Raw genomic sequence first — 12,871 nt, forward strand, 5'->3', positions numbered from 1 at the left:
AAGGGCCGATGGAAACACTGGTCGCAACTGACGTTCGAGAATGGAATTTTTGGGGGACTGGGAGTGGTGATGATGTTAACCGGAGTCTGGGTGGTATTCAAATGGATCACCACTCAGGCACGAGCGCAGCGTGCTCAGAAACAAATCCGATGGCAGTACAGACACGAACTAGCCGAGATAGAGATGGTACAATTATAAAATGACACAGCTATTAACCCTTAAACAATAGAACGTTTTCAGCTCACACAGGTGAGGAAACGAGTAGACCAGGAACTAACACCTGGTGACGACCAGGTCATTTGGTTTAAATCCCCAGATTAAAACACCCGAAGCGATGAAACCACAGTGGGCACTACAAGCACAAGAGAATGCTGATGCACCACTGGAGCTACAACAAACACAAGAGGAACGTAACTACATGAGCTACGCAGTCTTGTATAATTTCACTCATGGTATATGTATCCCAGCAGCCAAGGACTGGAGGAGAGATAAAGCTTGTTTGAATGCATGGTTACAAGTCCATTCGGGAAAAGATAAAGTATGCATACAGTGCTCCACTGATGCAACAAGAGTCAGTTGCAGCCGACAAAGTGAAACAAAAAAAACCTGATAGGTGCGCATTCGGAATATTGTGCGCACCACCTGTCGGACCTCAGCCCATGACTACCTATAGAAAGGGGGTGGGATTATGTGGGTATTATGAGGAGGTGGGTGATGTTTTCCTCCCCCTCTGACACCATGCCCCGTATTAACCACCACCCAACCTGAGAAATTGCCATGCCCCACAATCACTAAAGGACCAGAGAATGGAATTGTACTATTTAACGAAGGCAAAATATTATATGACAATGTTAAACATGAGATTGTGCCTGTCCTGATCAATATCTCGGGACTACAGATGCCGGAATATTGCACAGAACAGGTGAGAAATATATATAGTGTATTAAGTAAGGTTGTAAAGCAGCAGGCTGCCGATGCCATGGGTGCCACTAGATTTAGAGGCCAGGATCAGCTTTATAGAACAAAAAGGGGAATAGCTAACAATGTTGCTACTGGATTCAATACCGGTACCACCGTAGTAAACTCACTGGACATACAAGGTCTAAATGAAAAGGTGGAACAACTTAAAGGAATAATGAAGGAACTCTTACAGAGAGCAGAGAAAAATCAGGAGAATCAGGCCAATCTGGGAGAGGAGGGCATGGGAATACAATTAGATGGAATTACGATATTAGAAGCCCATGACAAAACCATCAATCACCTCATCGATAGAGAAAAGGAAGATGCCAGAAAGCCAAGGCAGGGACAACTCTGTCACACTTATGGCTTGTGGATGGTGGGACAGACACGACACAACCTCGATCAGATCCAAAGGGGGGAGGTGCCCGATTGGATAGACAGCCCACATCTAGCTCGCTTAGCAGAGAGAAAAAGGACACTGGACAACTGTACTCTGAAAGGACTCATCAGAGTATACCCAGTGATCCCAGATTGCGAAATGGGCAAAGGTATGGGAGTGGGAATAGTCCTGATGATCCCTATAGTCACACGGGACTCAGGGCCAATTCCCCATTACCAGTTGGAAAATATTGGGGTCGTCCGGGGTAATACCTCCCTCCGCTACTATTTAACTGAAGCCTCCGCCATACTCAGAAACAATACACTATATGGAATCTCCCTTACGGGATGCAAGCAAAGGGGGGACATTACAGTACGTCCTCACCCAGTGGGGCAGGGAGAATTGGATGAATGTGGGTTCAATCGACCCAATGGTTGTGTCATAGAAATCATACCTGCCCCCATATATTCGCCAGAACAGGCTACGGAGGTAAAGGAAAATATTGTGTCTCTATTACAGAAAGTTCCTTCCGTTACAATGTCCTATCCCACATCCAAATTTTTGCTTTACGCCTTTATGACCCGTCACTATAGGACAAGCTCGAATCATTCAGGTTCAGCGCAGAGATACCGAAATCATTAACATCACCAATCATGACCACCTCCAGGATTATGAGGAGACAGAACAGGCCCCCATCCCACACTTAGCTGAAGTATTAAGGGAATTAAGGCTCAGGGTGGGTCAATCCATTAAGCTTCACCACCAACTGCAGACAAAAATCAAAAATCTGGAAAAAGATACTGATAAGAATTGCAGAACCAGAGTTGGTGGAAGAAGATTTGGGACTGGGGGATGAATGTGAACATCCACCCCTGGATTTAGATAGTATCACACGTACTGGTAGGGATACAGTTGATCCTGGCCATAGCATGGGGCATACTGGCCTGCCGATCATGCAGGAAATATGTACGACGAAAGAGGATAAAAACCAAGGCAAAGGGAAGAAAGGTGATTTGCCTGTCCGGAGGACAGAGTCAGTTGAATCACCTCAATTTGATCTAGAATGACTGGAATTCCTGAAATCACGTGACTGGCCAGCACGTCTGAGGCAGGGAATACCGGGCGGTTTAAAAGAAAAGGGGGGTAACGACTAGTTCCGGTTAAGGAGACTAGGGCTAGTCTCCTACCGAAAGGGGGGATTTTTGAAGGGTATTCCCAAGCGCAGAGGCACCTACAGTAAATATCATACTGTTTAAATGTTATTTGAGTAACCAGTGACATATAATCTTAGTGAACAATGAAGAGGTTGCAAATCATCATGGGGCTTAGCCAACTTGACCACATTTCACACAGGAGCTGAGTAACATAAATTCAAACAAAGACTTATTCAATGGAAAGCTGATGTCCTTGTGGAATGCTGACAAAGATACCAGCCTGTAACAAGGTTAAGATAAGGTGGTGTGCGTACATGAGAACCAAGGATGGGGATTAGAAAGGAATGGAAAACATCATGAGTAATCCCCTAACTGTCTGTGGGTTGGTCATGCAGCCCCTTTCACGCCTGGTAACCGCTTCTATTGGTCTTTAATAATCAATGTATATAATCTGTAATCATTATGATTGGACCATGTCCAGCCGGGATGGGCTGAGTAACTGTTTGAAACTGTATAAGTATTGATGATTTTCCTTTGTTCGGTGGAGAGGCATCTGGACAGCCCAGTGACCTGCTCCCCGCCGGCGTAACTTAAATAAACTGTTTGACATTGGAGCAGACCTGAGTGTCGAGTGATTCTTCTAGATTCATTCCCGCTAACAGGCCTACTGTTGTGAGTATCCCCAGGATTGGAATAAAGGGATATCATTTTTGTTATTTGCAACTAGGGACACGCCACCTGAGTCTACTAGTTTCAGTCCCTTTGAATTGGTCTATGGGCATGAGGTTAGCGGCCCCCTTAAACTCATTAAGGAAAGAATTTTGGCACAGGAGGAGGAAACTACCCTCCTAGATCATGTGTCTGCTTCTGCGGTGGCTAAACAACATCTCAAGGCTTCTCAACAGTTGATGAAAGTACCAACAGACGGAACAACTAAGGCACATAGTTTTCAACCCGGGGATATGGTGCTAGTCTTATTGGCTTTGCCTGGCGAACCTTTGAAACATAGGTTGAGTGGACCCTACTGTATCAAAAGGAAACTCAGTGATGTGAACTATGTAGTTAGTACACCATAAAGCCAGAAGAGTCAAAGGGTGTGTCATGTGAATATGCTGAAGAGGTATCATGTCTGTGAGCATAGTCAGCCAGTAGGTGTAGCACAGGTAGTAGGGAATGTAGATGGTAATGCTGTTGCATGTGATAAACCAGATGATGAGTCTGAGACTGAGAGTTCTCAGATTGAGCCTCCTGCGGTGAAGCTGGCGAATGCAAAGGTGTTGGAGGGTCTGGATGAGGTGCTACACCACCTACCTGAGAAACAGAGGAAAGACAGAGCTGACCTATTGAGGGAATGTAAGCAAGTATGCGCAGATGACCCAGGTCATACTTCTCTGGTTATTCATGAGATTGAAGTACAGGGCGCTAAACCAATTAAAAAAAAACCCTAAAGACTCAATCCCAGCAAATTGGCCGAAGTCAGGGAGGAGATTCAATACATGTTAAATAATGATATAACTGAACCCAATCAAAGTAGCTGGAGGTCTCCTGTCGTTTTGATACCATAACCAGACAGCTCTCAAAGATTCTGCATTGATTACCGAAAGGTTAATGCGGTAACTAAGACGGACTCCTATCCGATCCCAAATCTCAAGGATTGTAATTGAGAGAGAGGAGGACTTGGCCTTTGTTAGCAAGATTGATTTGTTTAAGGGATATTGGCAAGTCCCCTTGACCGACCATGTCAAAGAGATTTCTGCTTTTGTGACGCTAGATGGCCTGTTCCAATGTAAAGTCCTGCCATTTGGTATGAAAATGCACCAGCTATATTTCAAAGATTTACCAATGAAGGGATTGCTGGGTTGAGTAATTGTGTTGTGTACATTGATGACCTTTTGGTGTACAGTCACACTTGGAATGATCATGTCAGACATTTGAGAGCTCTATTTATTATTTATTTATTTAGAGATACAGCACTGAAACAGGCCCTTCGGCCCACCGAGTCTGTGCCAACCACCCATTTATACTAATCCCACACTAATCCCATATTCCTACCACATCCCCACCTTCCCTATATTCCCCTACCACCTACCTATATAGGGGCAATTTATAATGGCCAATTTACCTATCAACCTGCAAGTCTTTGGCTGTGGGAGGATTCACAGTCACAGGGAGAACTTGCAAACTTCGCACAGGCAGTACCCAGAATTGAACCCGGGTCGCTGGAGCTGTGAGGCTGCGGTGCTAACCACTGCGCCACTGTGCAGCCCTAACAAAGCCAACCTCATCATAAAACTGGCAAAGAGTAAGTTTGTCAAGGCCAAAGTCACTTATTTAGGACATATTGTGGGTTAAGGTCAAGTGTTACCACGAGAGGCCAAAGTTCAGGCAATAATAGAGTTTCCTGTACCCAAGACAAAGAAAGAAGTGTTATGATTTCTGGGTATGTGTGGGTTCTACAGGAAATTTGTCCCTAATTTCAACACAGTAGTCATCCCATTGACAAATTTGTTAAAGAAAAACATAAAGTTTGAATGGTCAGAGTCATGCCAAATGGCATTTGAGAAGTTAAAGGCCATTTTGATAAAGGAGCATGTTCTTGCAGCCCTAGATTTTAGTAAGCCATTCAAGGAGGTTATTGACGGCAGTAACATAGGGGTAGGAGCGGTGTTGCTCCAAGATGATGATGCTGATATGGAACAGCCTGTTAGCTACTTCTCTAGGAAACTTAATAAGCATCAAAGAAAGTATTCTACCATTGAGAAAGAGGTTTTAAAAATCTTGTACTGGCTCTACAACAGCTGTATGTAAAAAATAGTCGGGGAAAGTTCTAGTTTATACAGACCATGACCCACTTGTGTTTCTAGAAATGTTCAGAACAAAGAACCTCAGGCTGTTTCTCTGGAGTTTGATGTTATAGCCATTTAGACTAAAAATTGTGCATGTTGCAGGGGGAAAAAAGGTAATTGTTGATACCCTGTCCAGAGTTTAAAGACGAGGTGTAAGAAAAAAGGATGGTTCTGAGTTATGATAATTTTTTGATGTTTGAATCTTTCTAATCCTAATTGTCACAATTACTTGGTTTTGTTATTGGTTAAGCCCTGATAATTTTGTAAATATGATCTGTATAATTGTGGAATATGAAAATGTTGCCTGTACGGTTTGTTAAAATGTTTATGATGTTAAGAACTTGCTGTATTTCTGAATTGTTGTAAAGAACACTTTACTACGGTAAAGCTTTCTTTTTCCCAAGGTGGAAGGGGGGTGGTGGGGGTGGGGTGGGGGGGAGTGTGATGGAGTCCGCAGTTTGTGAGAACAGTGAAGGAGCATGTGCAAGCTGTTGTCTGAACAGATGATTTGTTGTTAGGTGCACTGACTCTGATTTCAAAGATTGTTTTTTTGAGACAGTCCCTATCTAAAAGTGAAACTAAAAACTTCAGGGCTCTGAGGAGACAGAACTGGTTGGAACCAGATAAAACAGACACAGAATCATCCAAGCTCACATCACAAGATAGCAGTGTGCAGGCAAGCTGAAGAGAGTGGAAGCTGAATCCAGGAGCTGGCCATAGGCAAATACAAGTGGCTTCAGCTATTTCGATCACTTAAGATAATACTCGTGACCCTGACTTTCATGCATTTAAGAGGCCCATGTCTGGCTTTGGTGGACTCCTCAGACAAGTGAAAGAACTGCATGATTAAAATGAGGGCCGGCAGCAATGCAATGTGAATGGAATGGTAAACACTTAGCAGTGATTTTAACTGGTAATGCACCCAATTTCTGTTAGCGAGTAGGGTTAAAATCACCTTTCTAGAGTATGCCTCACTCTAACAAGGAAAATTCTTCATGTTTTTTAATACATTCTTATTTGCTATTGATACCTGGTATGAGCGAATTGTCTTATGAGGAAAGGTCGGACAGACTGGGCTTGTTTTCACTGGAGTTTAAAAGAGTGAGGGGAAACTTTATTGAAGTATATAAGATTCTGAATGGTCTTGACAAAGTGGATGTGGACAGCTGTTTCCTCTTGTGGGTCAGTCCAGAACTAGGGAGCACTGTTTTAAAATTAGGGGTTGGCCTTTTAGGACAGAGAGGAAGAGAAATATTTTTCTCTGAGGGTCGTGCGACTTTGGAACTCTGCCTCAGAAGGTGGTGGAGGCGGGGTCATTGACTATTTTTAAGGCAGAGGTAGATAAGATTCTTGTTAGGCAAGGGAATCAAAGGTTATCGGGAGTAGATGGGAGTGTGGAATTCGAGACAAAAACAGACTAGCCATGATCTTAGGGGCCGATTGACCTACTTCTGCTCCTAATTTGTACGTTAGTATATGCTCGTACTAGAAAATGCAATATTTTACCCAGCATGTTATGCATGCATTGTTGTTATAAAATATTTGTCTTCATTGCTATAGCTGAAAAACTCACAAATTAAATACCCCATTAATGCAAAGGTGAGTATAGTTTCTCTCCTCACCACATTTTCTCAATGTTATTTGAGCTAAGTAACCTGTAAAGTATTGCAACAGACAGATCTAAAGTAAATGTATTTATTTGATTGAAACAAAGTCATTCTGGAATTGAAGCTTCTCAGTCATAATTAATCAATACCTCTCTACGTTCTCCATGCTGATGGCGCACTTCCAGACAGCTCCCGTGGCTGCTGCTAACAATGCTTTATTGTCAGACTTGTTGAAAAGCCTGACCAGTGGTCCCAGACCATTATGAGTTCTTACAAGATTACGTGTTTCTTCATCTTCTGCACACTATGAATGGAAAGCACAAAATTGTATGTAGAGTATAAAATGAAACAGAATTTTATCTAAAACTCATGCAATGCCTCACTGACCGCTTATGAAAATTATCTTTTTAAAACTTGCCTAAAACTAATTCTTACCTAACGAAGGATTGGAATAGTACATTTATGAATAAAGATAATATGAGCACAGATGCAGAGCCAAGGGACAAGTCATAATTATAGCTTCTCAAAATGTTGAGGAGAATATAAAAAAAAACTTCTGGGAACTGAAGCTACTCTGTTCTCCACATTTACTGCACTGATTAACATATTTGCATCAAATTCCTCTGTGTGCTATTTTAATGAAGCCATTAATCAGCTTATTGTAAAAATACTATATAGTGGACTATAATAAATTAATTCCCAGAAAATACACACATTCGAAGTTTAATAGTAGTTATCAATATCCCATTTCCTTCTACCTCTATCCCCGAATAACATATTCAAAAGCTGCTAATCATAAGCAGAAAACATTTTTAAAGGGTCATGAGTAGGAACATAGTTGGGCTGATAATATGATGGTGGCTGTCCTATGTGATGAAGGGCAGAGGTGTGACCATTCCCTGGAAACTTAGGCATGAAGGCTGAAGGCCTACAATGTGCCCAAAGAGCACAGATTGTCTGATTGTGTGCAGTGAATGCAAAAAGAGCTGGAAACTAATGCACAAGCTTCTTTAAGTTAGGCGTCTACCTCATAATATGGCTGGAGTGACTGATGGGGAGGCCACTTTAAATTTTAAAAATCTCTGCATTTTAGCCACCACACTGATGTCCCTATGTCACTCTCATCCTGCGCCACTTGTTTCTAGTACCACCAGGAAAGTGGCTGGTACACAATGGGAAACCAGCAGTCCTTCATTGGCTGCTGTTAGCTGTGATCCCTTCCACAGGCTCTTGCAGTGGACATGTTTGACAGCAGAGCCCACATCTGCTGAAAACAAGGCCACACATGAAGAAAGCGGCATGAGTGGATGGGAATGGGGGGAAATTACCTATACTGGAATTTTACCTTCTCGACCCTAATGGGAGCCAGCGTATATTTAGAAGCTGTTACACCAAATAAGAGGGATATAAGATTCCAGAAGGACACAGGTGCTCTGTATCCCAAAAGTCCAGGCCAGGGACACAGCCTGGCCTTTAAAAAAAAATTACTTTTTTTAGTAAATGTTCTATTAAATGGCTCCTTCCAAACATTTTTACTTAGAGGAACTCATGATTGCAGCAGATGCCAATATCCTGGGGGGGAGATTTGTTAGTGCTCTTCGGGGGGGTTTAAACTAAATCAGCAGGGGAATGGGAACCTAAATTGTAGTTCCAGTGTACAGGCTGCTGAGAGTAGTGAGGTAGGGGATAAGGTTACAGGGACGCAAGAGGGCACTGGCAAGCAAGAACTTGGTTTAAAGTGTGTCTACTTCAACGCCAGGAGCATCCGGAATAAGGTGGGTGAGCTTGCAGCATGGGTTGGTACCTGGGATCCTGATGTTGTGGCCATTTCAGAGACATGGGTAGAGCAGGGGCAGGAATGGATGTTGCAGGTTCCGGGATTTAGATGTTTCAGTAAGAACAGAGAAGAGGGTAAAAGAGGGGGGGGTGTGGCATTGTTAATCAAGGAAAGTATTACAGCGGCAGAAAGGACGTTTGAGGACTCGTCTACTGAGGTAGTATGGGCCGAGGTTAGAAACAGGAGAGGAGAGGTCACCCTGTTGGGAGTTTTCTATAGACCTCCGAATAGTTCCAGAGATGTAGAGGAAAGGATAGCAAAGATGATTCTCGACAGGAGCGAGAGTAACAGGGTAGTGGTTATGGGGGACTTTAACTTTCCAAATATTGACTGGAAATACTATAGTTCGAGTACTTTAGATGGGTCTGTTTTTGTCCAGTGTGTGCAGGAGGGTTTTCTGACACAGTATGTGGACAGGCCAACCAGGGGCGATGCCACATTGGATTTGGTACTGGGTAATGAACCCGGCCAGGTGTTCGATTTAGATGTAGGTGAGCACTTTGGCGATAGTGATCACAATTCGGTTAGGTTTACCTTAGCGATGGGCAGGGACAGGTATATACCGCAGGGCAAGAATTATAGCTGGGGGAAAGGAAATTATGACGCGATTAGGCAAGATTTAGGATGTGTAGGATGGGGAAGGAAACTGCAGGGGATGGGCACAAACGAAATGTGGAGCTTATTCAAGGAGCAGCTAATGCGTGTCCTTGATAAGTATGTACCTGTCAGGCAGGGAGGAAGTTGTCGAGCGAGGGAGCCGTGGTTTACTCAAGAAGTTGAAGCGCTTGTCAAGAGGAAGAGGGCGGCTTATGTTAGGATGAGACGTGAAGGCTCAGTTAGGGCGCTTGAGAGTTACAAGCTAGCCAGGAAGGATCTAAAGGGAGGGCGAAGACGAGCAAGGAGAGGACACGAGAAGTCATTGGCGGAGAGGATCAAAGAAAACCCTAAGGCTTTCTATAGGTATATCAGGAATAAAAGAATGATAAGAGTTAGAACAGGGCCAATCAAGGATAGTAGTGGGAAGTTGTGTGCGGAATCAGAGGAGATAGGGGAAGCGTTAAATGAATATTTTTCGTCAGTATTTACAGTAGAGAAAGAAAATGTTGCCGAGGAGATTACTGAGATACAGCCTACTAGGCTAGATGGGATTGAGATTCACAAGGAGGAGGTGTTAGCAATTTTGGAAAGAGTGAAAATAGATATGTCCCCTGGGCCAGATGGGATTTATCCTATCATTCTCTGGGAAGCCAGGGAGGAGATTGCAGAGCCGTTGTTGTTGATCTTTAAGTCGTCATTGTCGACAGGAGTAGTGCCGGAGGACTGGAGGATAGCAAATGTTGTCCCCTTGTTCAAGAAGGGGAGTAGAGACAGCCCTGGTAATTATAGACCTGTGAGCCTTACTTCGGTTGTGGGTAAAATGTTGGAAAGGGTTATAAGAGATAGGATTTATAATCATCTTGAAAAGAATAAGTTCATTTGCGATAGTCAGCACGGTTTTGTGAAAGGTAGGTCGTGCCTCACAAACCTTATTGAGTTTTTCGAGAAGGTGACCAAACAGGTGGATGAGGGTAAAGCCGTGGATGTGGTGTATATGGATTTCAGTAAGGCGTTTTGATAAGGTTCCCCACGGTAGGCTATTGCAGAAAATACGGAAGTATGGGGTTGAAGGTGATTTAGAGCTTTGGATCAGAAATTGGCTAGCTGAAAGAAGACAGAGGGTGGTGGTTGATGGCAAATGTTCATCCTGGAGTTTAGTTACTAGTGGTGTACCGCAAGGATCTGTTTTGGGGCCACTGCTGTTTGTCATTTTTATAAATGACCTGGATGAGGGTGTAGAAGGGTGGGTTAGTAAATTTGCGGATGACACGAAGGTCGGTGGAGTTGTGGATAGTGTCGAAGGGTGTTGTAGGGTACAGAGGGACATAGATAGGCTGCAGAGCTGGGCTGAGAGATGGCAAATGGAGTTTAATGCGGAGAAGTGTGAGGTGATTCACTTTGGAAGGAGTAACAGCAATGCAGAGTACTGGGCTAATGGGAAGATTCTTGGTAGTGTAGATGAGCAGAGAGATCTTGGTGTCCAGGTACATAAATCCCTGAAAGTTGCTACCCAGGTTAATAGGGCTGTTAAAAAGGCATATGGTGTGTTAGCTTTTATTAGTAGGGGGATCGAGTTTCGGAGCCACGAGGTCATGATGCAGCTGTACAAAACTCTGGTGAGGCTGCACCTTGAGTATTGCGTGCAGTTCTGGTCACCACATTATAGGAAGGATGTGGAAGCTTTGGAAAGGGTGCAGAGGAGATTTACTAGGATGTTGCCCGGTATGGAAGGAAGGTCTTACGAGGAAAGGCTGAGGGACTTGGGGTTGTTTTCGTTAGAGAGAAGGAGGAGGAGAGGTGACTTAATAGAGACATACAAGATAATCAGAGGGTTAGATAGGGTGGATAGTGAGAGTCTTTTTCCTCGGATGATGATGGCAAACACGAGGGGACATAGCTTTAAGTTGAGGGGTGAAAGATATAGGACAGATGTCAGAGGTAGTTTCTTTACGCAGAGAGTAGTAGGGGCGTGGAACGCCCTGCCTGCAACAGTAGTAGACTCGCCAACTTTAAGGGCATTTAAGTGGTCATTGGATAGACATATGGATGAAAATGGAATAGTGTAGGTCAGATGGTCGGCGCAACATCGAGGGCCGAAGGGCCTGTACTGCGCTGTAATGTTCTAATGCCAGAGGTTCCAGCAAAATGAGGCTGGCAGGTGCATGAAATGTGCCCATTGGCCCCATGCAAATGAGATGCTCTTCTGCTGACCCCAGATTAGTCAGTGCTGGAATGCACAAAAGGCACAATCCTGGTGTAACTGCTGGGATCTCGGCCCATTAAAATTTGGGGCTCATTATTTTTCAACTTCAATCATGAATATCTTCTATAAAACTATCTATAACTATTACAAACTGTTCTAATCTTTCATTGTTATATTATTGACATTCAAAAAATCCTGATCCAAACTAGTAATAATAAAAGTACCTTCAAGACACTTTGAAAATTAGTTTCAAGTAAACACCTCAGAAATATTATTAGGAAAATATATTTGAAGAGTCAGAAAGCTGAAGAGTAGTCTTGTACTTGTACCTTGAAAATGGCGCGGGCACAATGCATCTGAAGTTCCTGACTTTCACTGCTAAGATTTCTTACCAGATCCTTAACCATATTTTCTGTTCGAATGGCCAACCTATAACTTGGCTGAAAAAAATCAATATAGAAAAGAAACATGTATTCTATGAATTCAATAGAATATTAAATGCTATCTTTATACATGGAACTTAAAATACCTCGAAGCTAATATTTTTTTGTTTGTGAAGTTTTATGAAAAGTAGACATGCATAAGGAGTGTGGAATGTCTGGAGAATGTGGCAAGGGATTAAATATTTCTTTCTCTGAACTATCTTATCCCTTAGGCATTACGAATGCTCATGAAAAATTGAAAAAAGGCCAATTCAACTTGTTAAAGCTCATTAATTAGGAGCTGGTGCATCAATGATCTGGAATTGCGAAGACCAAATTATTGTAAATATTGTAATATGCTGATGACACTGAGATGTGCGGATTGCAAATAAGCAAGATCGGATGCAGAGGGATCTACACAGATTGAGAAGTTGAGCTGAAAAATAGCCAATGGTATTCAATGTCAAAATGCGATAATAAAAGGGTAGCAATATCTGAATTACTTCCCAAGCTATGTGCTAGAATAGCGAAGAATAGAAAGATTGGGAAAAGATTGTGGCTAAAGAGGTTGTTTCTGGAATAGGGTTTTGATTTTATGGGGCATTGTCACTAGTTCCTGGAAACATAGGAACTCTACCAGCTGAATGGGTTATATCTGAAAAGGACAACAGCGAATGAACAGTTAATAAAAAACAGGTCAATATTGAAGTGGAGTAACTTAAATTGGAAAGGAAGTGGGACAGGGAATATAAAAGTGACCAGAAAGAAAGTAGAAAGAGAAGAGGTAAACATATGAATAAAAAATAATTTAGCAAAAAGGATACAATGCAGAAAGAATAGAGGCAAATCAAAATAACCAGTTATAA

The 12,871-nt window shown here is 42.8% G+C and overlaps 1 protein-coding gene across 2 annotated transcripts in view; it reads right to left on the reverse strand.

Annotated features, from left to right (window-relative positions):
* Positions 1-12,871, reverse strand: part of odad2 (outer dynein arm docking complex subunit 2) — a 569,164-nt gene that overhangs the window by 235,968 nt on the left and 320,325 nt on the right. For both annotated transcript variants that reach the window (XM_068014153.1, XM_068014146.1), the window contains exons 14-15: positions 11,913-12,023; positions 7,096-7,250 (exon numbers count right to left, since the gene is read on the reverse strand). In XM_068014153.1, coding sequence (XP_067870254.1) covers positions 7,096-7,250; positions 11,913-12,023 — 266 coding nt within the window. The remainder of the gene's footprint in view (positions 1-7,095; positions 7,251-11,912; positions 12,024-12,871) is intronic.

Source organism: Heterodontus francisci, chromosome 2 (assembly GCF_036365525.1).
Source record: "Heterodontus francisci isolate sHetFra1 chromosome 2, sHetFra1.hap1, whole genome shotgun sequence".
NCBI classification, from domain to species: Eukaryota; Metazoa; Chordata; class Chondrichthyes; order Heterodontiformes; family Heterodontidae; genus Heterodontus; species Heterodontus francisci.